General features: G+C 48.8%; 9 protein-coding genes and 1 non-coding gene across 10 annotated transcripts; 6 read left to right on the forward strand and 4 right to left on the reverse strand.

Annotated features, from left to right (window-relative positions):
- Positions 1–2250: 2250 nt before the first annotated feature.
- DEU56DRAFT_729847 (uncharacterized protein) lies at positions 2251–5323 on the reverse strand (the record flags this gene model as incomplete). The annotated part of the gene is made up of 10 exons (XM_041348126.1): positions 2251–2667; positions 2725–3057; positions 3117–3299; positions 3364–3528; positions 3590–3686; positions 3756–3910; positions 3962–4381; positions 4436–4621; positions 4685–4903; positions 4952–5323. 10 exons carry the CDS (start codon positions 5321–5323, stop codon positions 2251–2253), a joined length of 2547 nt encoding a protein of 848 aa, XP_041212220.1.
- Positions 5324–5815: 492 nt separating this feature from the next.
- DEU56DRAFT_869604 (uncharacterized protein) lies at positions 5816–7323 on the forward strand (the record flags this gene model as incomplete). The annotated part of the gene is made up of 5 exons (XM_041355569.1): positions 5816–5962; positions 6028–6405; positions 6466–6726; positions 6782–6931; positions 6979–7323. The coding sequence occupies 5 exons, from the start codon at positions 5816–5818 to the stop codon at positions 7321–7323; spliced, it is 1281 nt and encodes a 426-aa protein (XP_041212221.1).
- Positions 7324–7548: 225 nt separating this feature from the next.
- Positions 7549–8239, reverse strand: DEU56DRAFT_753112 (uncharacterized protein; the record flags this gene model as incomplete). Its single annotated transcript, XM_041349686.1, has 3 exons — positions 7549–7749; positions 7809–7889; positions 7952–8239. The coding sequence occupies 3 exons, from the start codon at positions 8237–8239 to the stop codon at positions 7549–7551; spliced, it is 570 nt and encodes a 189-aa protein (XP_041212222.1).
- A 152-nt stretch (positions 8240–8391) lies between these two features.
- On the forward strand, positions 8392–9564 carry DEU56DRAFT_753113 (uncharacterized protein; the record flags this gene model as incomplete). The annotated part of the gene is made up of 6 exons (XM_041349687.1): positions 8392–8404; positions 8511–8783; positions 8886–8927; positions 8974–9081; positions 9144–9170; positions 9395–9564. The coding sequence occupies 6 exons, from the start codon at positions 8392–8394 to the stop codon at positions 9562–9564; spliced, it is 633 nt and encodes a 210-aa protein (XP_041212223.1).
- Positions 9565–11048: 1484 nt separating this feature from the next.
- On the reverse strand, positions 11049–11137 carry DEU56DRAFT_t46. The gene has a single exon. It is a non-coding gene; the product is annotated as a tRNA-Gly (tRNA).
- Positions 11138–11282: 145 nt separating this feature from the next.
- On the forward strand, positions 11283–12727 carry DEU56DRAFT_730101 (XPA-binding protein 1; the record flags this gene model as incomplete). Its single annotated transcript, XM_041348144.1, has 7 exons — positions 11283–11527; positions 11592–11696; positions 11754–11927; positions 11977–12196; positions 12247–12329; positions 12388–12590; positions 12642–12727. 7 exons carry the CDS (start codon positions 11283–11285, stop codon positions 12725–12727), a joined length of 1116 nt encoding a protein of 371 aa, XP_041212224.1.
- Positions 12728–13471: 744 nt separating this feature from the next.
- On the forward strand, positions 13472–15699 carry DEU56DRAFT_782657 (kinase-like domain-containing protein). Its single transcript, XM_041352108.1, has 10 exons — positions 13472–13827; positions 13889–13912; positions 13938–13940; positions 14027–14185; positions 14240–14366; positions 14702–14872; positions 14938–15104; positions 15171–15312; positions 15403–15439; positions 15491–15699. Exons 1-10 carry the CDS (start codon positions 13820–13822, stop codon positions 15538–15540), a joined length of 888 nt encoding a protein of 295 aa, XP_041212225.1. The 5' UTR covers positions 13472–13819; the 3' UTR covers positions 15541–15699.
- A 105-nt stretch (positions 15700–15804) lies between these two features.
- On the forward strand, positions 15805–18409 carry DEU56DRAFT_782664 (uncharacterized protein). The gene is made up of 6 exons (XM_041352109.1): positions 15805–15991; positions 16045–16253; positions 16308–17354; positions 17406–17694; positions 17746–17852; positions 17900–18409. The coding sequence occupies exons 1-6, from the start codon at positions 15910–15912 to the stop codon at positions 18131–18133; spliced, it is 1968 nt and encodes a 655-aa protein (XP_041212226.1). The 5' UTR covers positions 15805–15909; the 3' UTR covers positions 18134–18409.
- A 557-nt stretch (positions 18410–18966) lies between these two features.
- On the reverse strand, positions 18967–22119 carry DEU56DRAFT_782667 (uncharacterized protein). Its single transcript, XM_041352110.1, has 3 exons — positions 21969–22119; positions 21533–21912; positions 18967–21472 (listed from the first exon to the last, which is right to left on the reverse strand). Exons 2-3 carry the CDS (start codon positions 21749–21751, stop codon positions 19304–19306), a joined length of 2388 nt encoding a protein of 795 aa, XP_041212227.1. The 5' UTR covers positions 21752–21912; positions 21969–22119; the 3' UTR covers positions 18967–19303.
- Positions 22120–23781: 1662 nt separating this feature from the next.
- DEU56DRAFT_782677 (uncharacterized protein) lies at positions 23782–26972 on the forward strand. Its single transcript, XM_041352111.1, has 3 exons — positions 23782–24346; positions 24401–24845; positions 24895–26972. Exons 1-3 carry the CDS (start codon positions 23836–23838, stop codon positions 26807–26809), a joined length of 2871 nt encoding a protein of 956 aa, XP_041212228.1. The 5' UTR covers positions 23782–23835; the 3' UTR covers positions 26810–26972.
- Positions 26973–27003: the final 31 nt, after the last annotated feature.

The following is a 27003-nucleotide window of genomic DNA, read 5'->3' on the forward strand; positions in this document are numbered from 1 at the left end:
GAAGCTCGCTGTGATAACAAGCGGATAATGGGATCGACATCCGGTGACAACGAGGGAAATCAGAGAACTTAAATTCGGGGCAATTGAAAAAGGACTGGCTCCAAGCAACCCTGTAGCGGGACCTCGTATTTGTATGTCACAACCAAAGAAAGATTTTGCGACCTCTCAAGCATGATGTCTGCCCAATAAGGAGACGAAGAACGGATGAATCTCCAAAGAGCGGGGCACTCGAGGGCGACGTTGCGCCAAATACCCGCAGACATGTGTGACTGCTAGACAAGCAGGGACATCATTGTCCGCAGATTCATCGAAACGCTTCTCTTCTTCAAAGTATTCGAAGATGATCGCGAGAATCTCGGTTGGAAGGCGAGATATGGGGAGCAGAGCATTGCTGCGAGAGTGGACCGAAGGCAATGGTGTCTATTGTTCAGCACCAGGAGTCCTCGAACGGGTTTAAACAGACAGGTATAGGGTAAACCTGTGGGTGTATATTGAAATTAGACATTGTACATACTGACTCCAGAGAGGCGTGATGTAGGATGCCAGTGAGTTGAGTTGAGGGAAGACGAACACAGACGCAGAATATATGCAAGGTATACTAGATAGTCCCACGAGTTCGCGCGTCCCTAGAGTTCGCGCATTGGCTTTAGCACACGCAATTCTGCACGGAATCCTTATGTATGTTACATATAGGTTCCTCCCAACATAATACACATGGCCATGTATTTTGTTTGACAAAAAATGAAGCGGATCTCGTGCCATGGTCGAGTTATGGGTGTTCGAGGCTCATTTTGTGCATAGATGACTCCCTCCAAAGGTCAGATCACCACGGAAAAATCTGGGATGTGATATCATGGTTCTACATGATTATACAATGCTAAAATAAATTTCTCCGGGGCCACATGCTTGTCAGAATCATCCGCTGTGAATGAAATACGACCCAGACGTGACAATCTATCCAAAGCGTTATAATGACTGCACGCATCTAAACTCCGCCGTACCGAAATGCGGCACAAAAACACCAATGCAGACTTTCAAATGGTGCGGAGTGTGAAAAGGCATGGCGGCAAACGTGTGACATGGTGTGACAAAATGCGCGAACTCTAGGGAAAACTGCACTTTTCTGCGCGGTAAGTCTCCGCTGGACTCAACGCGTCAATTTTAAAAGAAGGAACTAGCGGGCCTCATACTATAAAGGTCAGGCTATCCATCCGTCGAAAAATTATATTTTTATGTGGACGTGTTGTAGAGTTATAGATGTTTTCTCGAAAATGCGCGAACTCTATGTCGGAAAAATGCCAAATACCGTATCAGGCCTGGCATAAGCTGGTGCAAGCTGGCGCAATCTGACGATCTGGCCAGAGCTGACCAGGTGCCTATGAAGCTCGTGCGTGGAGAAATCAGGTCGTGCCAGGCGCATATGAAGCTCGTGCCGTGACCGGCATTTGCCAGTCGTGCGCACAATTTCATGTTGATGTGTCACGTGAGTGTTCAATTTCGTATGACCGGCCAAAATTCAACTTCATTTGATTTAGTACTACATCTATGTACAAATGTACGACTTGTTCAGCTCCGGACTGGAGGCAATACATATAGTGCGGCTTGGAAGCCAGCACGGATGCCAATGGTCCGGGTGTAGCAAGTTGTACTAGTACTGTGAGATGTACAAGTTCTCCGGGTTGCCCCCCCAAAAAAAATTCGGACTCGCGAGCCGTCGGAGTACCTGCACTCTGCCAGATGGTACTCTCGCATCAAGTCTAATAGCGCGGAGCAGGCAGATTTGCCTGCTCTGAATACTTGCCTTGTTCTTGTTTTGGGCACCCTCATAATTGTCAATGGCACCTTGCAGGTGTGAACTTCTAACCCTAACCCTAAGCTTGCTCAATAGCTGCAGCCTGTGCTTTCTCTCGTGTTGCTCCTGCTATCGCAAATGCTCGTACACGTCCTTCACTGGCTCATCTGTCCTGGCTTGCAACCCCATGCCATCAAAGAGATATACGCTCTTCATTCTCTCGCGGCAGCCAGGACCTTCCATTACCCCTTCTAAGTGATCCTTGGACAAACGTGCCCCCTCCCCACTTTAAATTGCTCATGAAGCTAGTCCATTACAGTGTCTCGCAGCTCGTCAGGCCACTCCTTCAAGGAGACTGTCAGCTCGACGGTTGGCGGCTTCACCACGTCATGTAAACACCTGTGCTCCTGCACCAGCCTCGTCCAAAAAATTAGGCGGCTAAGTACAGCATGTCAATATTAATTTCCTGCCCTCAGAAACATGTCTCCGTCAATAGTATCATTAAGATATTCACGCCCATCCTTCGTACCAAACGCTTTGACCATGTGGACTCCTCGAACAAGATATCTGATCATTACCAAGTCGTACCTTTGTACCTGCTCAAATACATGCATACCCTCCCACACTGTCTTTGGCTTCCACTGTGTTCGCTTGTAAGAATGAACAAGAGCGATGTCGACTGGGCCGCGGCTTGTCATGCACCTGACAAGCATGCGCAGTCGTACCGGCGATAGCATTTTGGAGTCGGTGTTTACGAGTGCGCAATCATATCGAGCGTGACTGTGAAAGTCAGGATTACATCGTAGAATGTCTCGTCCTTCCTTCCAATCCTCCAGGGATTGATATGTCAAGTAGAGACATTGAAATACTCGAACCTCATAGAATGCGGTCACCGTCAGTTATAGTTCAGACTCAAAGCCACACTTACATACCTCGAGATGGCTGTCCTCCACACAATCTGGTGAGATATTCTTCCTCAGAAAATTAAACAAAGTGTTCTGAAACTCCGTAGCCTCGTTTACAAATCCACGAGCAACAAGCTCATCTGCTAATCCCTTAGCATCTGTGATCCCGGCAGCTGGTGATCCAAGGATCCAGTGTTTGTTGGACCTTGCCAGTGCGCTGTGGGTCTGGGTTGCATTCAAACCGGATTGAACTTCGTCGGATCCAATCATCTTCGCCAGCGTGCTTTCGTGTTGGCTTGCATTGTCTATAAGCATGTGAATACGTGCTACTGCTTCTAGATTTTCATCAATCCTAGCCATCTGATGAACCATAAGCATGTTTTCGGTATTTATGAGGGCAGACTGGGCAGTAAGTGCACCTGAGGTTCGGTGTTCTTACAGTTAGTTTGTTTGTATGCCTCTTGAACCTCTTGATGGAAACCTTCACCAACACGAGTATCGTAGTTATCAAGTGTGCCCTTCTGCCTGATATCCGGGATGATATGAGTGGTCAAGTGTTGTTTGAGGAAATCGAAGTTTTTCTCGTACTGCGTGGAGACGCGCTTTTGAATGCCATAGACTAAGTCAGAAATGGGACCGCAGTCATGAAACAAATAGTCCACATACCGAACAGTAATCCATGTAAGTCTTGATATATCCTTGCAGTCGTTGGATACGATCTTCAGTCATGCACCTCATCTGGATCATCGTGCGAATTTGAGCATATGCATGGAGACAGTTTACGAGCACCGAGTTTTTAGGCAAAAGTTGCACTATGCAAGGTAGAAGGCACTGCAAAGAAATATATAGTAATGTGAGTGAACAACAGTCTCATCATTCATGAAATACGTACTCTCAAAATATCGAAGAATGCTGTGCCATCCGCATACTCAATTGTCGTGACATTCAGGAAATGTTTGAGGTTCGACCACCTGTCAACACCACGCATGCTGAGTAACGAAAGTCAAGTCATGTGTCAGTGAGTCGCCAAATACTACATGTTCACTGTTTGGACTTACTTGATGGTAAGTTGACCCTTGACGTTCAAATCTTCTAGGATGCTGAGCAGCAGCCGCCACAGATGCTTTCCGAACTTGCCAAGATCATCGGCATGTAGTTTGTCATAGGAAATTGCTCGGTATGGGTCCGAATGAGGGAGGGACCAAAAAAAATTCTGCGCAAGCTTATCGTGACTTGATTCAAAATGTTAATCAAAGACACCTACAACATTTTTGTGAAGCCCGTTCTGCTGTAATATTCGCTCAGACCCGGATTTGGTTTGGCACTCCATGGCGTCATGGTAAGCTTGCATCATGCCTTCGACGGTCCGTGGCTCAAACACACTGGCCAAATTATGTTGACTGCAGTTATGGACAAGACACTTCGGACACGGATAATCTGCAAGACCTGCACGAGTCGATGTTAATGCCCAGCTCTCCTCACTATCAACTGATGCAATTGGAATTCCAGGATATATCACCCGTTGTACTTGATCACCGCATTTCATTGCCTCTCCGCAACGTCCACGAGAGCGGAGAGAGCCAAAAACGACAGCGAGAACTTTGTGATACACCTCGCGCTTGAAGCATGCAAATGCAATTTTCCCTGCGCTGTTACGATCTGATGGGTCGCTTGGATCACGTATCTGAGTAATGGCTAGCAAACTTGAGTTACAGCAAGAGCTTATGTTGTCCCTCACCACAGGCATATAACCAACGAGGATTCCTCCTCCATTGCCCGAGCCATTTCGTATTGCTCGGGGAAGAAATGCAGGACGTAAGAGCATCGGGTGCTTGCGGACACGTTTTGTTATCATGCCTTTGTCGAGCCAAAAAATTGCAGGGAGGAAGCAATGGGGTAGCCCATGTACATTCGGCAAGGTGTCCTGATCATAATCATAGGTGCACGATAATTAATTTTATTCAGCGCGATGATCGGGAGGGTGTACCTGAATTTCCCACCAAAGAGTTCCTGTATTAATGTCGTCATAAATAGCAACATCCTTCCCTTCTTCACACAGATACTTTCGAACGGGGTACCAGTTTATCTCTTGAGACAGTGTTGGATCGGTGATCCAGCTTTGATAGACTTCCCAAGGGTCACGATATGGAAACTTGAAGGTGAATGTTTGCTCATCATATTCAGCTGAGACAGTGCCTTCCTGGAACTTTGAAGCGGCGTGAATTGAGAGTTCGACATAGATTAGCATACTGACTTGAACAACATATGCACGAGCAGCCATCAGCACCCGCTCCATGTCTTTATGATTCCTCAAGGTAATCCTGCTTCCTATTGCCCATCCATTATGCATGCCTTGAAGCTGAGCATCAATGTTTGCTTTGCTTAAACGACTCCTCACAGCAATCTCAGTGTACTCGAAATCTTGTAAATTTCGGAACGGAGCCCAGGGTAGCGACTCAGCTGTAGATTTAGGAAGGTGCAGTCCCGAAGATTCTGATGGTGGTTCCTCTGGTAATTGACCATCAGCATCAGACTCGAGAGCGATGATAGTGGGATCAGAAATGTTTGTATGCGGATGGTGTATGATTTTGATATGCAGTGCCTGATTCGACTTAGATGTGGGCATGGGTGTTTGTGGGGGTGATATGTGCATAGGCTGACACTCTGAATTTTCATGAACTACAACAGTAACGGGTTATATTGTCCATTGATGGGCCAATAATATCCGACAGTCTCAACTCACTGTCAGGCTGAGCAGAGGGTGTGTGTCGATGCTCTATTCGAATCTTCTTTTGAGGATGTTGATCCTCACTAGTAGTGTCAATGGCATGTTGCTGTGGCTGCGTGGCAGCATAGAGGCTTATAGCAGCAGATTCGACAACTTCATGCTTGGATTTGCATGCAGAAAAATGGCGTGAAAACCCTCTTGGATCGCGATATTGATGACAATACTCGCAGCAAGGCATGTTGTTTTTGACGTCATGAAGAAATGCGAGGCTAATAATACTGACTAGTACTGACTTGGTATTGCTTACTCAAAAACGTAATAGGTGGATTGGTAGCGAGCTCCGCCCAGAGTGACATGAGTTTGACCATAGCAAACTTGGAGACTGCAACAATGTCACAACACCGAGCGCAAACTGCTACATCCCGCACTGAAGAAGATGAACAACCTCACTCACATTCACCATCTGAGACTACATCTGGTGACTTGACTTCCGAGATTGAAATTGACTTGGGTATGTCACGCGAGGATCTATACAGGGTGAGTGATCGACTCAAAGTACTGCTGGGGGTTCGTTGATCTTGAACTATCCTCTCTGAGTCTAGAATGCCCGAAAGGCACAGTCCAGGGCAATCGCTGCGGTGGCTAAAGTCAAAGCAAGTCGTCGTAAGGCTGATGAGTTAGCCACCACAGCTACAGATGCAGATTCAAGCCCAAGAAAACGGCCCAAGTTCACAAGTTCGGAGGTCCAGGAAACCATCAAGACAGTTGAATATTATGGCCGTAAATTTCTCGTTACTCACATGCTCTGGCTGCATGGAGATACAAAAGCTAGCTTTGAAACGCCCATCGACGACAACTATCACGAATTCGAGCGATTTGAAAATACAGAAACCATGCTTCAGGGCCAGTTACGAGAAATTCAGGAGGTGGTTCCAGAGAAATATCTCGGAGATCTCAGTAGTGACTGGTTTAGACGTGCGGTTCGTGAATTATCCTCAACTGTTAGGCTTGCTATCATGATCAACTAATTTGATGTATAGTTCCAGGCTGGAATGCAATCTCAAAGGTCAAACATATCAACACGAGTGCGCACTCGATGTGGTGCAATGATTTTTGGCTGTACAGAGGCTCAGATTAAGGCGGCAGCATATCGAAAAGAGACGTTTGGTTCACTCATTGGCTGGAAGAAAAATGACAAGGGAGAGTGGTACTATGATGCTTGGGATTCAGAGATTTTGCACGGCAGCTGGCAAGGAAAGCACGATATTCACACTGTTTTTTTGAACAAAAGTCTCATGATGGTGAGCGCTTATAACTCGCCTCCTTCATGTTAAACTTATTGATAAATGATGGCAGGTTATTAGTGGTGTCATACGAGGGCCAGCATCTGTTGTCTCAATGAGCGCAGGAGAGGGTTCGGTTGCATCCCGTAACAGCGAAACTCTTGACGTGAAATGGGGGCTCGATCATACCACACCAGGGATGATCGCTGCCGGTGCTGTCCTGGTGAGTTCACATGAAAATTCAAAATATATACTTCCTGATGATGACAGGTGCGATGGGCCGCTTCTGTTGACACGCTTCTAACAGTTCAAGGGTCTCAGAGTGGAATTAGATGGAAAGAGGACTTCGAAGGCTACTTGCAATATTTGTTCAACGGCCTGAGACTCCGGAAGGCAAGTGTCCTTAACGTCTTTCGGCAATGGGACAAGGTGTTGTTCCCATCCTCATCCAGTGGCTTCGGTGGCCGCCAGGCACGCAGTGATAGATGTGCGAAGATGAAGAGTGTCATGGATGCACTGGAGGGCGATGATGAGGTTGAGGAAGACAGACAGGATGATAACCATGAAGATGGGCAACGTCACTGTGAGGGAGATGGCGGACATCATGAAGAGTAAGGTCTGTGATGTCCGTCCGAGTCTTTGAGGAGAGCTAAGGGAATCGAGGTGGCGATTCTCACTCAAAGGAGTTTACATGATGGCGATCACAGCGACACGTTGTTGATGCGAAGATTCAGATTGATCAGATCATTTGATGTATTTGATAGAAGTACAATACTATGTGACAATTTGCAATACAGTGTGTTCGCCATCCAAGAGCTCTCTTGATCGAAATTTCATCACTCAGGCTGGTACTACCACAACTTCAAGGATGTGTGCTAGGACTGCAATTTGCTCCCGAAGCAATCCAACTATTTCTTCCCCCAACCTGAGATTCCCCGACACTGCAGCTTGATTTGCAGGCTGCAAGGTGACCCGCTGCTTCTTCCGAGGTGGTTTGGCCCGTCGTGGAGAGTTTGTGATAGCATCAGCAAAGTGTCGATTCTGAGTGTGCGTAGATTAATTACATTTTTATGCATACCGACAAAGTGAGGAAGACTCACCTCATCAGACTTTAAATCAGTGTTGGAGTCACTTGACAGTGCACGCTTCAAATTGGGCTCTGGGATGATATCAATGGGATGCTTGGAAACATAGTAAAGTGAGTTGGTTTGTAATTTAGTAAAAGACACTGCACACTGCGCACCTCGTTAGGCACTTCATCTCCTGCTGCAATGCTGCGCCCCTTTGATGACGGTGACCGTGACTTTGCAGACTCATCTAGTGTTTCCTTGAGGCCCGGTGGCTGATACTCTGGGTATATCTTGTCATATATGTAGTTTCCTTCAGAGTCTTCTGGCGCTCCTTGGCCATTTGCTGGGAAGCGCAATATGATGCGATGTGAGTCTCCACCTCCAAGGATTTGCTCCGCGCTGTCATTGTAATCAGGGCTACGCGAGCTGTGATCAGAGCTTTTATCTGGATCGTAAGGCATTGCAAAAATGAGTAGTAGGTGAGTTTGCCGATGCGACTTGACAAAATTCATGTCTTACATGCAATTTCAGCAGCACCACAGTGATATCATTTTGTGGAGCTCATCCTTCATAAGTTCACAGGCGGCTCGGATGTCGGTCAAAGTTCCCTTATATGACGCAAACAGGTGCTGCTGTGATGACTGCGCACCTGTTGTTTCCAAACCACCACCACCATAGCAGTGATCTTGTTATTGTGGACTGCACGGTCACACTTCAGCATATCACATTCAGATTCATCATTCACTATCGGAGAATTGGACTCCTCTTTGACAAATGATCCAAGCCAGTTCGTATTCACGCCAGTCTTCGCATCAATACCAGACAAGTATGATTTTCTGAAGATTCTGATCCAAGAAATTACTGTCAACTCTCAGGTCCTTCCGAGTCCTCCAAGTCTCTCTCGTTCGCTGATCTGCGGTGCAGCATCACTAATTGATGTGCTTGAGACCAAGACAACTCTCATTTTAGGTCCACTCCACACCAGGGATGTTAGCTGGGCTGAAGGTGAGACACGAGACAGCTGGTGTACTGGTGGAATACAGGCTAATAACATAGTGAGAGTGATCCCAAACCAAAACTTCGTTATGGTCTGATTTCATCCCATAGGTCAAATCTGGAGACTGGCTTCTCAGGGCTGTGTTCTCAAAGGTGTGCTCGTAATTTTCTTCATTTGTATGTTCCTAATACTTTACAGAACGTCTACGTCATACACCAGGGTATATCGAGCTCCAACTCCCCCACCTTCCACGCAACGTGCTGGTTTTCAGCTATGGAAATGAGGGACACTGTTGCGACTTGTGTGGTATGCGGGGTGTGCGGATTTTTGATTGGAGCCGTTGGAGTTGTGATCTACCGTCTCTCCAGAGGTAGCGAAGGGAGGTTCTGATGCCGGTACGTATTTTTTTCAATGCGCAATATTGTTCACCATCACGCTCGTAAATAGGAACATTCAGTACTCAGTAACTATAACCCAACATAGTACTAGTAGTGTAATCAATTGCTTCTCATTTTCATTCAATGAGCCACCAGCGTGATCCAACAACGACTCGGAAAAACTAGTGTAAGGAAGCTGAAGTAAATATCATGGCTGATATGTTCTCGACAGATGTCGTCAGTCCAGTATGGCACAATATTGCACCGTCAGTCTAATACGACAGTTTCACCAAGACAGGCAGTGACAGACAGACCATCAAGGATGATCAGGCAATGTCAGGCCCGCCAGGATGGCTTGCCTGGCCACAATGATGAACCCTTACCAGCCCAGATACTCGACAAAGCAGGCTGATATGCACTTTTTGATAGCTCAGGTGTGATCAGACCTGCCAGGCTGGCAATGCTGACTTTTATGAACAGCCTGCCAAATTTTTTTATAAACGGTCAGATGGTCGGTAGCCTGGCAACCTGATACGTCCATATTTGCCCATGCAAGGTAGTTTGGATTTTTCCGACATATGGGACATCTAGTAATCGAATAAAATCGAATAAATGAAATAAATGATAATACTCGAAGCAAACACTGATCGGACATTGAAAATTTGTCCGGCTTAGCGGCAAAGTCGAAGTGTAACCAAACATCCACCATACTTTGGTATTGGATCATGAAATGATGAATTGATTGGATGGACAATTGTCATTCAGAGGCATTTAATGTACATATGTGATATCGCGTCATCCGACCTCAGACAAGATATTTAACTGCTGGTACAGTCAATAAGATCAACCGTTTGTGGGCAGTACTCGAGCGAGCCATTCAACTCTCCAGTGTCCTGTCACGGGTGTTCCACGCGCTGTCAGGAAATCTCACATCCCATGGACTGCACTCACCGTTACGTAGGGGCAGGAAAACTCCTTGCCGGAACTCTCTTCATAGCTACATACACGGATGAGTAAAGGCGCATAGCTGAACGTACGCAAACTCACTCGCACACAGTGATCCCGTAATCATTTTCTTGGTAAAACACAAGTGTTGCAGTACTGCCGTCTGCCTCGATGTCCTCTGGACAAACGGCGCATTTATCTTCTCGGGGAAGTTGTACGATGCCTGATACTGCTTGTCCACGAGCGGCATGCTTTGCAGTATTGCGGTCTGGAATACCCATACCCACTGCAACGCTGAGGAAGTATGCAAAGAGAGTGAGAGCTATGACAGTCAGTAGTGTCATGCTGTGTCCCAGGTCAGATCAGGGAACGAAACTACCTTGTTACATAGTCGACGCTGCCTTTTATCTTGTATTTGGAATGTACAGGGCCCAGGCCCGTTTTGACTCCTGGACTAGCCTGCCATCGCTCGTCTTCTTGGCCAAGCGACGCTACATAATATGGTTTCAGTTGCATGTGGGGGATCCGAAAATGTACATGGGCGATCGCCACAGAACAATAGAGACAGACAGTATAGGAATGGGATTGTGCAATGTGCGTGCGGCCGCCCACGGAGGAAGAAATGCCTAGAAGCAGAACGTCTTCTGCAATATTGGATCTGAAGTCTTCCCTGTCACTATTACTCACCTGGGTCCTGCAGGGCTTTTTGTGTGCTGCGAGAACGTTGCTCTTTACCGTAACTGCTTGTTTGAGCAAGTCCCACGAGGACTCGGAGAGGGTTGAGGATGCCCAGCAGCTCCTCATTGCGGCCAGCGGATGACGCGGACGGACTGCTTCGTCTGCAGACTCGGCACCACACTGAGCAATGGAAGATTCAGCATAGCGGGGAAGATACTCTTCAACTTCTGCAAAAATTTGACTGTCATCGTGATGAAGAAGGAGTAAATTTGTTGCATTGACCGAGAGTCGAACTCGGAGCGCGGCCAAGATACCTGGGAACAACCTGGGAAGACCGCATGTTACCGCTACACCATCAATGCATTCCGGGACCCCGAACGTCAGTAAGATCTTGCCAGTGGCACTTTTCGAAGATTGATTAGATCCAGAACATCCAGCTTTCACCGCGAAGGAACCACTGTCTTCATTCGATTTGGTCTGCCTAGGGAAGACCTCCCTTTCACCAGCATGAGCGCATCTTCGAGCAGTCAACCGGACACGAGTTCAAAAAGAAAACCGCATGTCATCATCACGATTGGGATGGCAGGGGCTGGCAAGTCCACCTTCGTGCAGCGCATCAACTCCTACCTCCACTCGCAAAATCCTCCGCAACCGCCGTACATCCTAAACCTCGACCCAGCGGTTACTCATGTGCCGTTCGAAGCCAACATCGATATCCGGGATACTGTCAATTATAAAGAGGTCATGAAACAGTGTGTTGCTGTTTCCATCTGGACGGTAGTACATGAATAACGGAATGGATCATTGCGACGCAAGGTATAACCTGGGACCGAACGGTGGTATTTTGACCGCCTTGAATCTTTTTACGACAAAATTTGACCAGGTTCTGGACTTGGTCGAGAAAAGGGCCGAGACGGTCGAGTACGTGCTTATCGTTTTTATTCTGCATTAGCTCTTACTTCTCGTGCACTCACGTAGCCACATAATTCTTGATACTCCGGGGCAAATTGAGATTTTTACCTGGTCAGCATCTGGCGCCATTATCACAGATGCCGTTGCTTCCTCGTTTCCCACTGTGGTGGCATATATCATTGACACCCCGCGGACGACAGCTCCTGCGACATTCATGTCCAACATGCTGTATGCCTGCAGGTGAGTAATGCGTCATCTAGCCGTTCGATAATTCATGATGCATTATTAGTATCATGTATAAGACAAAATTGCCATTCATCCTTGTCTTTAATAAGACTGACGCGCAGCCCCACGGATTTGCTCTCGAATGGATGCAAGATTTCGAGGCGTTCCAGGTCGCTCTTGCGTCGCATTCAGGGTCGAGGGACTCTGAAGGTGAACCAACCTACATGAACAGCTTGATGAACAGCATGAGTTTGGTTTTGGATGAATTTTACAAGCACCTCAAGGTGATTATGCTACGTCGTTCTGTTGAAAGCATAGCTGACTGTATTAACAGGCTGTCGGCGTCTCAAGTACGACAGGTGACGGCATCAAGGAATTTTTCGAAGCGGTGGAAGAGTCTCGTGAGACATACAGAACGTACGTGAAATTCATCTTCGTTATTCCTTCTTTTCCTCTTATTTTTCTATGTCTGCAGTGAATACCTCCCAGAACTCGAACGCGCCCGCGCTGCACGGGATCAATCACTGCAGGATGTAAAAGAGGACTCAATAAACCGCCTCATGAAAGATCTTGCCGTTGATCGTGCTGCAAATCCCAAGGCAGCTGCAGAAGACCGCTGGGCGTCAGACGAGGAAGATGACGATGATGACGATCTAGAAGTCAACCTCATCGATCGGAGTGAGTGGCTTACCAGTCGTTTCGTTCGACTTTCTGAAATAATTATGCTAGGCGAAGAACCATATCCTGGTCAATACATCGATGTCACACGTATGCGACGACAAAGTGAGAATATAAATTGGCCGAACCCGGGGTAAAACATCGTTACTGGAGTCTGAACGCGCGCTCTGTTCAACGTTTACATGATGTACTCTACCACTCGTAAGTAGAAGGAGAACTCCGTAATATTTAGATTACTGCTGTCAATTTCGTGCACAGCACTGATAAGCCAATTATCAAATGAACGTGTCATCAATATTACAACGGGCAAGATGAAAGATGTGATAACACGATGGTCCACCATTTTTGATTGCATGAACTGCTATGAACTGCAGCAGAAATTGCAGGATAACCACCTAACTTAAACAGTGTATAGACACCTTCTCTTTTAACGTGTGGTTTCTCCACCGAGCGAGTCAATGGTGGATGGAGTCTACGTGGCAAGAGCATTAATAAATTAAATGGTACCCTGCGCTTACCATGAACTTCATAGCGCTGAAGTGAAGCGATGACAATGGTTTCACAGGCAAAATCTGAGTTCATGGGAAGGTGACTCTATTGTTAAGCCTTGACAACCAAGTGGCAGCAGGAATGCTTGCTGATATTATTCCAGCCACCTCTAAAGCTCCGGTCCGACGGGGTTCCTTTGGACATACCGTTTCTGACATCTGTGCAGTGAGCGGTTCACTCATGATGGGCGCTTTCTGTGGGACTAGGGAAAGTACAAAATATAGTAATATGCGGATGCGAATAGGACCCTGGCAATTCGATAGAACATGTAGCACTTACATTGTTAAGCAGGGAATAAGACGGATGTTGCAATGTAACGTTTTGGTGAGAGTGACAGGAGTGGCGGTGGTCGCATTTTGCCGAAGGGCTCTTTATATGACCTCGACCAGGTGCACATCCCTGGCGCATATCTCCACTTCATTCCACCGTCACGTCTCTCTCCAAGGGTTAGCTGCGAGCGCCCAACCTTTTGAATCTCGCCAACGTTCAAATAACCAGCTCGTCCAGCGACGAGTTCGCGAGTTCGCTTTTACTTGCTTTCTGCATCTCCCGCCAGGTTTCATCTAGATTGTCCTGTAGACACCATTTCCCTCTCAATCACGCGATAGCCTTTCCATTGATAGCGATACAGGCTTTTTCCAGTTAACCGACATATTACAGATTGTGCGCTCTTTTGACACATGGATCGGTGCGCACTTCGTTTCTCGCCCAGTGGGTTGACAAGGTCAATTGATTTTGCCAAATTGTAGCTACGCAAAAATAGAGAAAGTCGGTGCGTGCCAGTCGTGTGTTCACATCAGACTACAATGAACTGGTGTGGCGCACGTTGTAGGAGAAGGTGCAGTCGCAGTCCGCCCACTTTCTTTCTTTGTCGCTCACTCGCATTCAGGCACATATGGAGTTGTTTATAAAGCGCGGGACGTTACAACGAATCAAATCGTAGCCCTTAAGAAAATTCGACTCGAAGCAGAGGATGAAGGAGTCCCGAGCACTGCCATCCGAGAAATCAGTCTGTTGAAGGAACTAAAGGATGACAATATTGTTAGGTACGACGTCTTCAACCGTGTCAACCGCTCTTCATGGCTAAATGCCTGTGTTAGACTGCTTGATATCGTGCACGCTGAACAGAAGCTTTACCTCGTCTTTGAATTCTTGGATGTTGACTTAAAGCGCTACATGGAAAACGCCAACACATCCGGTACGCCCATTTCCATCGGCATAGTCAAGGTGAGTCAGCTTGTCATTTGAAATCGCTTCCTATTGGTCCCCTGCCCATCATTTACGATTTCTGACGCGTGGTGGACGCGTGTTTCGCGCTTCGACACGTAGTTTGATGCGAAGGCGTCAATCAGCTGCTGCGCCTATGGCGTCTCGCTGGCGCGAGGCATCGGAATGCTTGGCCCATGCTATTCTTGTACATTTAACCTTAATTCCACCATACGCATTTTCGGATTGGCATCGTCACATCGATTGTGATAGGGGATGTGATGTGATACCAAGGACGCGAAGCGATCGTCACGTGATTCGGCAACATGACTGACCGGTGTTCCTATCATCCACAGAGATTTACTCATCAGCTCAATGCCGGCCTTTTGTACTGTCACTCGCACAGAATCTTGCATCGCGACCTCAAGCCTCAAAATCTGCTTATTGACAAGAAAAACAATCTCAAACTTGCAGATTTTGGCCTCGCGAGAGCCTTTGGTATTCCGATGAGGACATACACCCATGAGGTAAATGGGCAACCTAAACTTTCCTTTTTCTACGTGAGCGCTGATCGATTATGTTTTTATTCTAGGTGGTGACGTTGTGGTACCGCGCGCCTGAAGTGTTGCTCGGTTCTCGGCATTACTCGACGGCTATTGACATGTGGTCTGTCGGATGCATCTTTGCTGAGATGGTGATGCGTGGGAGTCCCCTGTTTCCTGGCGACTCTGAGATTGACCAGATCTTCAAGATCTTCAGGTAATGCCCGCAGCGCACAATCAGATTGACCTGATGAAACAACTGACACTAACCCGTTTGATTCAGGATTCTCGGCACGCCAAGTGAAGAGACTTGGCCAGGCGTGACTCAATTGCCTGATTACAAGGATACGTTCCCTCGATGGTCGAAGCAGGAGCTCAAGAGCGTCGTACCTAATCTCGATGAACAGGGTTTGGACCTGCTTGCGGTATGTTTTATTGTTTATTGTTTTTTGGATTTCCATTTTCCCTTTATTTTTCCATTGACCTTTGCCTGATGCTCACATGCTTTTTCGTAGCACACTTTGACTTATGACACAGCAAAACGGATTTCTGGTATGTGTACAGCAAGCTCGCACATTTTTCTCTGTCTCACTATACTTTAAGCAAAACGCGCTCTCAATCACCCTTACTTCGCGCACTACACCCCGTCATGACAAGTTCTTTGCATCTGGTAGATGGCATACATATTTGATGTATTCCCGTTTCCAATTCGCTGTTACCCTTTAAGTTGTCGTCTTGAACCCTTGTCTTCATATTTCGTATCACAGTCAGAGTAGTTAAAATACGTCGAATGTGATAGTATGTGCATCCTTCGGAAGGCTCTCGGTGGGAATCCGGACAGGTATCTGGAAAAGGATATCTCGGTCCGGTATTAATAACGTCAAGGCGATAAAGCACGGCCTTGAGGGCAGCACCAAGTCCCCCCCTCGCTCGTTCTCATTCCTACCGCCACCAACGCACAGACCGCTCCCTCCTCCTCCATATTTTCAGATTTTTGCTCTACATTGTAATCGACGGTCATCATGGACGACGAAGTCGAGTATTTGGGCACGAATTTTGCTCAGCCAGCTGCTTGCCCCTGTGATCCACAGCAACCGGTGACGGGTAAGCACCGTCTTTATTCGCTTGAATTACACCTCCTGGACATCTCTTACAAGGTGTCACTCTGCACGTCGAGCCGTGTGGTGGAAAACCAGCTCATAATGTTTCCTTCTTCAACACCCGCACCTCCCATGTGCACATCGGCCGCAAATCAATCTCAGATGATAGGTCTATGAGGAAAGAGAATGACGATCAGAATGCTGTATTTGCATGCCCCGTAGTCAGCGCAAAGCACGCCAAACTTGTGTTGGCCTCCAGCGGCCACGTAGGCACATGCTGATTCTGTCACATCGGACTTGCACCTGACAACCTGTCCCAGGTGTATATCGTTGATCTCAAGTCCCGTCATGGGACTCATTTGCGGAAGCAAGACGAGACAACATCCAGGATGTTACAGCCTGAGGTGGAGACCACCCTTGCTGATGGCGATGTCGTGACGTTTGGTAAAGCTGTGGGGCAAGGCGCTACCCTTGTTTCACCGGTCACAGTTCGCATCGAATTTTTGCGCGATATCTTGGATATGCGCGACTCACCTCCGTGGTGTCTAACTCCCGCCGAGTCCTCGAGCCCTCGCCCACGAAAATTGAGCACCGGGCGCTATGGCCTTAACAGTCCCATTTCATATCCTTCTTCCCCATCTCATTCTTCAGAGTCCCTTTCCTCGCCATCAGGATCATCCAACGAGGCTGCTTCGCATTCAGAGCATGAATCTGATATAGAAGAGATACCGTCCTGGGAAGAACTTCGTTCCTGCGTTTCATCCCTGCGCCAAGATTTCCCTGCAGACTTTCTGGGTGGCTCATTACTCGGCAAGATGCCATCGCTCGGGTCGTTGATGCAGGATATCTGCCATAAGATCGCGGACCCCCTTGACATAGATACTCCCCAACCTTGGTCCCCTCCGGCCATCGCCGCCATTGCGCCCATTGATGATGATGATGATGTGCCTTCGTCTAATATCCACCTTGCGGATTCGCGCTCTCATTCTCCCATGGAGCTCTCTACCCCATCACCATCGCCCCCTCAGGCCCCTGAGGAGCCAGACATCGTTGGCGCATGGCCGCCATCCCGGTCGGACTCCCCGCCGCCCGCTTTACGCCGGCCGGATGAGTCGAATAGAGTCAAACTTCCATCGATGTGCTCATTTGGGCACATGGGATCTCTGGAATCGGGATCATTTGAGATCTTCCCGGAACGGCTCCCCTCTCTTTCTAATTTCCAGCCGTTTGTGCCGCTGGAGGACGAACCAGCCACCCTGGCCCCCATTCCTCTTCTTCCATCCATTGATGAGGTGCGGTCAGATGAATCTCAAATTACTGGCCATGACGACCGTGAAGATCTGCGCGATTCCATTAAGATCATCGAGGCAAGTATACGTTCTGGGAATCCCATCACCCTAGACCCTAATCATGCCTAGGATCGAGTAAATGTGCTGCATTCCAGCGTTACTGATATCAAGAATCGTCATGCTTTAACAGAGGACGACCTTTATGACCTTCAGCATCAAGTTGACATGCTCGAACCTGAATCTGACCAACTTTTTGCGCGCATGGAGGCCGCAGAAGACAAGATATCTACTATGTCAGACCTACAGGATCAAGTCTCTGAGTTGCGAACAAAGGTTGATGCGGGAAGCCGTGACACCTTTGTGCCGCCCATGGCAGACGTCAAGGCTTGTGCCGACGCTCTTAGTGCCCTCGTCATCGGTTAGCAGTGATGTCCTTGTCACTGTTTCATTTTCTGATCAAACGCCGCAGAAATGAAGACATTACGCGAGGAGACCGAGAAACGAGTGGAGGAGAGAATTCAGACAATTCAAACAGCCAGAACGGAGGCGCTGTCTGTCATCGCTGCAGAAGTGGAGGTAATGTACTTTCTTACACTTAACTCATCGCTCTCATACTCTTGCAGACTTTCAAATCGCTTAAACGCAAACATTCCGAGATTGAAGTTGCTCCTCCTCCAGTCGAGATGGACATTGTAGCGGAAGCCCCAGGAGCGGCTGCGGCCGCGAACCCTGAATTACCGGTCGAAGATAACAGACATGCCAAACGCCCCAGGAGGATAATGACATCCATCGCGCACACTGCAACGGCCATGGCAGTTGGTGCAGTTGCCACCTGGTCTGCCCTCGCCTTCTCATAAATTTCAGGAGAAATCACATTACATTGCTAAAATGCATAATTGGTTCTTGGTTTGTACCATCACTACTCATGTCATGTTGTAGGATTCTTGTTGTCTTTTCCTTTGTACGGTGTACATTATTGTAGGTTTTGTCCCGATTACATGTTGAACAATGTATCAGGTTCCCTATGAGCCTTGTTTGACTTGGCTACGTTCTGATTTATGCGAAGAAACACATAGCTAGTGATATGTAATATAGAGATATGCAATAACATGATCCACAAATGTAGGACCGTCATCATGGGAGCTCAACATTTCGCACATGTAACTCCTTATCAGTACCAGCCCATTCCTGTCATGCATTTATACTGGGCGCTCTGAAGGGCTTATTATTGGCTTAGCTAATGATGCGTTTATTCCACAGATACATTAGAACTTCTACAGAGACAGAAGTATTCAATTAGAGTCCAGAAAATACCAAAAAAGCGGTCAGGGTGGGGGGAGGAGAAGGTGGGGAAGGATGGTTGTGCTGTTCAAGAGTAAGGATAGTTAACTAGCTACAGGTGATTGTTTCCCTTAAAAGAATTGGTGAAAAGAGTGAAGGATTGGGCAACTATTTGAGCTCGCTGTCCTCGACAGCGAGCTCGAGCATTTTGTCGTCGCGCGGTGTTACCAAAACGGGAAGTCACGCTAATCCCAAAAGCATCCTGATACGTCTCGGCAACGTGACTGCGTGTGCATTGTGTGTGAAATAACGGATCCAGCACCATAACTGGAGGCTTGCATGCCCCAAGACACTCAAACAATTCCTCCGGAGTCCATGATAGACTTGCCCCAAGACTGTCCAAAAGCCAGACTTTCACAAAGAAGCTCAAGGCCAAGGGGTCAAACAACACGCGCACATGCGCGAAACTATGGTCATGCTCCCAAATTATGATGCAAGCTGTAGGCATATCCAGATTCAAGCCATTACCATAACATCAAGATCGCATTTACCAGTACCGGCACAGCTGCATCGAGCAGCTACCAGCCGTACCAATATTGTCATACGTCTTCTTGAGTCTTGTGCCATTAAAATTATCAAAAAAGCGAACAACCAAACGGAAAAGAAAACGAGCGAAAGAGCGACCGCAAAAAAAGCTATAAACAGCAGATAAATTAAAGCGAACGGTACCTATACCCCAATGGCATTTAAAAGTATCTTCCTCCCGAGGGCGGCAATGGAGGCGGAAAAACATCTTCATCTTCATCTTCATCCATAGCCTGGCCATTTTCGACCAGGTACATCGTACGCCTGCCAGCTGTCTGCTCATCTGAGGGATAGAGCGATGCGTCATCGTCATCCTCGTCGTCAGCCTGTGCTCCCTTGGGATCATTTCCCCCCTCCTCATCATATGTGCTCGAACGCTCGTCGTAGACGCTGGCACTGACATCGCTCCGGGTATCGAGCATGGACGAATGTGAGTGTGCGTAAGTGACGCTGGTTGTGATATGTTTCCCGTAGCTGATTTCTGACCGCGAGGAAGATCTTGTTCCTGGGCGCGTATCTAAGACGCCTCCCGAATGGCGACTCGAGTGGCCGTTACTATCAGAAGTGGATACTGACGGGGCGTTGGAGGAGCGTGTGGAGCGAACAGATGGGCCAGATGACGAGCCAGACCCGCTCGTACTGCGCGGAGTCAGCAAACCAGCTGAAGTATAACCTATTGACGACACAGACGAAAAATGTTCGTGGAATTTTGAGGAAAACATGGGAGGATGCATAGGGCGCGCATTCGGAACCTGTGGGAGAGGTGAATCTGGTGGTGGGTGACGCGGGGACCCCTGGGCGCTATGCATACGCCGCTGGAGGAATAAAGGTGATGGCATGTCCGGATGCTGTCTCCGTACCACACCATTCCTGAGAGGGGTCTCAGAGCTGTCATCACTGGGTACAGCGGTGTGGCTTTGGTACCTCCTGGGTGATGCCTCGCCATTTGCATGCGTGTATTGGGGGACAACTGAATCAGATGCGCTATGCGAGGGCTGTGGGCGAGGGGAAAATGGAACACGGGGCTGAGCTTGTGGATTCCGGCGAGGAACTAACGGGGCTGTAGGGCCAGGTACTACTGCAACCGGTCGGAAAGGTGGCAACCTCTGCGAGGGCGTTGTCGGCGTAGATGGTGGCAAGGGAAGCGGACGCGCAGGCACCGGAGGCAGTGCTTGCGTGGGCGGTGGTCCAGGGGCCCTTCGTGACGGCGTGGATGGCATGGGAGACGGAGGTGGCTGTGGCAATGGCTGCGTGGGTGGAGGAGCTGCGGGTCGAATGGTGACATGTCGGGGAGATGGGACCGGGGATGAACGGACGGGAGTTACAGAGGCCTGTGAAGTATGGGGTGATACCGCACTAACGGGTGTACCGGAAGTTGGTGCGTGAGATATCGGCATAGACGGAAAAGCTGGAGCAGGCGTGGACGGAGGCACAGGGGAAGGTGAAGGTGACGGCATTGAATTTATTGTCTGCTCAGATGGCCGAGGAGGAGTGGGAGTGTATGAAGGTGTCATTACTCGTGCAAGCGGGGGACTGGCGCGGTCTTTTCTCGAGTGCAAGACAGGACTTGACGCTCGAGTTGAGGTGTTAAAGTTCAACGTCAGGGGACTGAAGCCAGATCGCGTAGGGGATGATGGTGTTGCGCCAAAATGCTTCAAAGGTCTTGGACTCGAAGGAACTGCCATTGGAGGCATCGCGGGGACTGGTGGTATGTGGTTGTCATCTTCGTCATCACTGGCTCGCTGTTTCTTTGGCTTCCTCCGAAAAAAGGCCATTGCTCGAGATTTCCCCTTACTAGACTTCCCTTGCGACTTGCTGGACGACGCAGAGAGATAGCCTCCATCCGAAGAATAACCGGTTTCTCCATCATATCCGGGACGCAAGTCCAAGGCTGGCGGCTTGCCTTTCTTGCCTTTTGCTTTCAGCTTGCCAGACTTTTTGAGACCAGCGCTGTCAGAAAGGTATTGACCATCGCTCACATAGCCCGCTTCAGACTTGGCGGAACTCGGTGTGGCGCATTTTCGGTCAGTCTGACGTGTGATATCCTCACTCGATTGGTGTCCCACATCATTCAAGAGCTTCCCAGACGAATTAGACACGCTTCCGAGCCTCTCTCTTCCATTGAATGGCGTACTCAGTGGAGGCAATGATAGCGTGAGCTGCGCGGGAGCGAAGTCATCGAAGTGCACGTGGGGATGTTCGGACACGCTCGGTTTGTGCATGTGCATGTGAATCTGCCTTGCGGATGCAACGTTGTTTTGCGGAGAGGATGTCGATGACGATTCATCACTCGCAGTATGTGAGCCAAAAGTGAGGGGAGGCGTCAAGGTCTGAGTGAATGAAAGAGCTCTGTTGAGCGTCACATCGTATTTGAGATGGCGACAGCATACCTCTTCTGCCTCCGTTTCAGGAGGGATATCCTCCAATTCTTCGATCTCCTCAGGCAATGGGCTATTGAATATCCAATTCGCGACAGTGGAGTTGTGTATGCCAAGCTCGACAGCAGTCTCGAAAACGGATGCACGGACGATATTAGAATCTGGTCTTGCTCCGTATGGCCTGAGCTTTGTGGGACGTCTGCGCACTTGGGGCATGATTGTGTGTGACATGTTAATGTAAATGAACGTCCAAGGTAAATGAATGGGACGGTGTGCGCGTTAAGGCGAAAAGGAGTAAAAGTCACTGGATTCCTGCAGTGAGTTCAAAATCTAGCCTTTGGACCAGACAAAGGCCATCCGCTGTTTGCCTATCAACGCAACAGAAGGTGAAACTTGGCTATGTGTGAGTACGGTTTGAATGCGGTAAGTAATAAGGGGAAGGCGATACCTGGGATATGATGAAGGATGTCCTTGTAACAATCAGATTTGTTGAGCAAGATGGTGAAACCAAAAGAACTAACTACAGTTGGCAACGAACTCAAGTCAACAAGTTGTCGACAACCGAAATTCTCGATAAACGTCGAACACGAAAGAAAAACACGAAGCTGAGCAACCGAAACCGCGATTTCTTGAGAGTCAATTGATTTCCTTTTGGGGACACTTGCATTTCATTGTCAAAGTAGTAGATCACATGACGAAAACATATTTCTCCTTATTGCCTTTTCTCTTACTTGCAGACCATCGACAGACCATGCCGCGGCTGTGGAGGCTCAGTGGGCTCGCTGGTCAACCTCACGTATAGATGCCGTGAAACGCCTCGTACCAGATTCTTCCTGCAAAAAACAACGAAATCCGTTTCCAGGGACCAGCTGCCAGCACTATGATTCGCGTCATTGATGCTGTTGAACTTCGCGCGTGATCACCCAGGGCCTAACACCTCCCGAGAAAACTATATTCAGGCGCTCAATGATAAGAACGCGTTAGACGCGTTAACGCGTGTGCACTTTTGACAACGGCGATCGCTGTTTCTGGCGAGCTGTCCCTGAAAAGCTGACAGGTCGAAATACTCTGATATATAATGATCAGGGGTACGGGAATGGGAGACACTTTGTGCCTCCCACTTCGTCCGGGCATTCGCAAGGTTTTCAAACGCTTCCAGAGAAGCCAGAAACTGAGTGGCGATCTTAGCGGCAATACTTACCCGTCGTAACATCAACGAAGCTGGGGTTGGCATTCAGGACATACAGAATCCACGACACGTCGGGTATCATCACAGGGCATTTGCAAGAAAGCACCTTGACAGAAGCTAGAAAACAACTTTATTACTCCAGAATTTGAACGTCACATGGACCTATAGTAGCTAGCTTATAGTTATTACCTTTATGCATACGTAGAAGAAACGTTTGGCAAGACACATACCTCAAAACCATGGAAATCCTGCTATAGACTCGGGGCGATGACCGACACGTATCATTCCATATCAACTGCTCCTTCACCTTTTCGTATAGTCCCATACAAAGTCTATCACCTCTTTCTTGAACCGCGCAGAACCGCGCACTCTCCTTGCGCGACATAGCTGGTCCCCCTTGTCCAAATTCCCTGTCACACAGCCTCCCTCCGGCTGCCGATCATCCCCTTCAGCATTTTGAACAAGAACGTGATGACGTTGAAATCACCCTTGGCTATGAGCTTGAGTGTCGTGGCATGGGGCCACCGGGACCAAATGATGATACGGCCGCTCAAAGGTACGCCAAGAAAGACAAAGTCACTCTCTACGCAGAGAGTCGCCGCTTACGATGGTCACTGTGCCACCAACCCACATGCGGGAAGTTCGAGGTGTCGACTGCGGTTCCTGGCTAGTGTACCCCAGTTGCTTGCGTCTCACCCATCCGAGCACATCACCCAATAAAGCTGGGGTACAGTGTGCACTATAGCACGGTTGACATCTAGCATCCATGAGGTGTCAGGCATCATTACACCAAAAAAGGAGCTCGAGAACGGCAGCAAGCGGCGTACCCCAAGGTGCGCGTTGATGAGTTTTAAAGAGTTGGAACGACCTGAGTGAGCTAAATCACATAAGTACTCCGCAAGATTTTTGTCGTGTACTGTGTGATATCTGTGCAGATGAGTCTGGACCACCGACGTTGTTGCCGTTGGGTGGCGTGGTGAGAATAAATTCCCTAATTTGAACCTGGGAATAATTTGGAAATGGTGCGATGGTGAAAGTGGCACGATTAATGACTTCGGCTTATAACTAGTGAGCATTGCCTAACGTTGCCCCCTGCGGTTAGTCTTTTGCTCTCCCACTGGCAGCAATGGACGGCGAACTTCACGTCAACGACGTTTCAAACGATGAGCTCGGCCTGGATATATCTGACCAGCTCACCATGCTCTTAAATAATCTATCCGATTCAGAAACATCCTCCTCTCAAGCGTCATCTCCCCCAGACTGGTCTCAGCTTTCCTCCCTCTGGCCGCAGCAGCCCTTAGACTTGAGTTCTGGCCAGAACTCAAAATTTCCTGATCTTGGCGGTTCTTTTGACTTCTCTTTCCCCATGGACCTTGACCTCAATGCTGCATTGTCCATGGCCGTCGACCCAAGTACATTGCACTATCACAACGCGTCTCCACAGACTATGTTTGACATGAACTCTCTTCATGTCCAGCCCCAGAATCTACTTTCCTCTTTTCCTTTCACTTTTTCATCACCTACTCTCAGTTCTGCCTCAGCTTCTTCCAGCTCGGCTGATGAGAAATCACCCCGGATGAGCATCTCATCCGGTTCGTCTGTGTCTCCGGTCATGGTACCGATTAGCTCGGGCACAGGTAGCCATAATCTATTTTTGCTTCCCTAGCCGTGTTATTCATGGAATATCACAGACCCCTTCTCTGGAGTGATTATGCAGGCAAAATTGCCCATACCCCGCCTTATATCATCTATTCCGGCACTGCCTTCCTCCAAACCACCAAAACACAAGCAGGACCCTCAACCTTACCTCTCGTCTTCGGTGTCTTCCTCTCCTTCTCCCGGTCCGACTACTCCTACTTCTGACTCTGGATCATCCACACATAACGTTCAGATCGCAGGCGCTGCTGTCATTAGTCGCCCAAAGACTAGTCACACCACCATCGAGCGCCGTTACCGCACGAATCTCAACGCACGCATCCAGAGCCTCAAAGCCGCTGTACCTGCTCTTCGCGTTTTAGACCAAAATACTACGCAAGAGGGTGATACCGTAGATGAACGTGGGTACATTGACGGTGTCAAAGTCGCAAGAAAAGGAAGTAAGGCCAATGTACTCGGAAAGGCAGTCGAATACATCCGGTGAGATAAATTCATCCTACAATCGCGCTTGCGCTCATCGTTATGACAGCGTCTTGAAAAGGCGTGAGATTAGACTGAGACGTGAGCAAGAAGGACTACGTACTCTTATCCTTGGAATTCCCGGCGCTGAGCCTTTGCTCGCTGAATGGGATCATGAATGGGCCAAGAAATTTGGAGGCCCAGAGCGTGATGAAATCGACAACGATGCTGAAGCCTACGAAGGAAGTGACGACGAAGAAGGCGATGGCGAAGACGAGGGTGATGACTCTGAGCGCGCCCGAAAGAAGCCCAAGTTAACAAAGGCACCTGCGGCCAAGAAGGATAAACAGCCCACCGTTTCTGTTGCGGCTGTTGCACCCACACCCATCGCCGAGGGTATCCCCGGAGCAGTACCGGAGAAGCGCAAGCGAGGTCGACCTCGTAAGATTCAACCTGGCGCTCCACCTCCAATTGCCCCTGCCGCACCCATCTTGCTCAGCGATCCTGTTAGTGCGCCCTTGCAGGGCGATGTGACTATGCAGGCACAGCCCCAGCAGTACCTTCTTGCTGTCTTTGCGCTATTCTCGTTTTTCAACTCTCCCTTCACCTCGACGGGTGCTTCGCATCCTCATACGCACCATGGTTCGGTGCTTTCTCACGTCACCGATCCTACTCCTGTCGCTGCTGCTACGTCGTGGTCGTGGAGCAGTGCCGTGCAAGCCATCCACCTGTTCGCATCTGTTCTGGTCCTCTTCACAATCATCGTTCCTTGGATACCTCTGCCAGGACATGTTCAACGTGCCAAGATCATGCGCCTCATACCATTTAGTTATCTAATTTACAGTCGAGCAGCACTCACAACTCACGAGGGGGCGGAGCCCCTTTCCCCCCCTCTCTCCCCTGATGTCAGTGACTTTGAGTCAGACGGGGATTCGACAGCCACGGAGACAACCACCCGTCAAGAGCATGGTCCATTGCCAGATGCCCTTGCTCAAAGCGGTTCCCACGATGAACGTGAAGCTCTCATTGACGCACTCAGATTGAGTACCGCACTTGGAGCAGTTCGAAACGTTTTCGTCAAGCGTATGGTGAACGAGGGCTCCGACTCTGAACTTGAACGCAGGGCGTGGGTTCGCCTGGCCGAGCTCATTGCTCTTCACCCAGCCTCAGCTCCAGCACTTCTGCGTCTTCAGGTGTATTTGCGTCTCTCGTCCTTGCTAGGCCCATCTAGCAAAACACAACACCCAAGTGATCTGGTGACATTGGCGCTCCTTGCTCATTCCCTTCCACTATTCTACGTAAAGAAGCGTTCGCAAAGGCTATGGAACCGTGCGCGTGTCGGGCTGGTCCGCCCTTACGAGCGGCTAGTGCTGGAGACGCTCTCCCTCGAAGAAGCCGTCCAGACGCTCGCGTCAACGCCTTCCACAACATCTCTGACACCACTCGGTGCCCTTGCCACAACTCTCCTCCGCCAACGTCTTCGTTCCCACACCTCAGAACTCTTCGTGCAAACCGTCTCCCATTCGCACGGTGGTGCACCCTCCCAACCTCATGACGCAGCACAAGAAGCCCAATGGCACGAGACCATAAATGCAGGTCGCAGCCTAGGCGGCACCATCAGCACAATCTCCGACTCCTTCGCCAAAGTATGGGAGAGTGGGGTGTTGAACGTAAAAGACCTAGTCGTGGATGACGAAGACATCAAAACTGTTCTCAACACCATCGTTTTATTCCGACGGATCTTCCCATCTCGGATTCTGTGCTGCGATACCGCTAATAACGAGGTGTCGTTCATACTGTCCCCCCCGCCTAGTCCGCCTGCTAGGGGGCCGCAGAAGGAGGTGGTGATGCAGTTGCGTCGGGCACTGGGGTCGAGCGTGTTTGAAGAGCAGAGCGAGGATCGGGATGAGTTGGAGGACTCGCGTGATCGTGCAGTGGACATGCTTGTAGAGTATGAGAGACGGGGGAGGAGTCGTTTGATTTGATGGTACTTTATGAGATAGAGATTTTACAATATATTAGTATTTACCCGCCTGTCGTCGGTTGTATTGATTGTATCACAGACTTTTTGATTAGACTGTCGTTTGGAAGTAACCAACGCGTTGCATTCGCGGGAAGCCACGGGATCACATATATAGAAGATCAAACAGCAGTTCCTGCAGAGAAACTGGAAAAAAAG

This window comes from Suillus clintonianus (assembly GCF_016758775.1).
Source record: "Suillus clintonianus strain FC179 chromosome Unknown DEU56scaffold_12, whole genome shotgun sequence".
Lineage (NCBI taxonomy): Eukaryota > Fungi > Basidiomycota > Agaricomycetes > Boletales > Suillaceae > Suillus > Suillus clintonianus.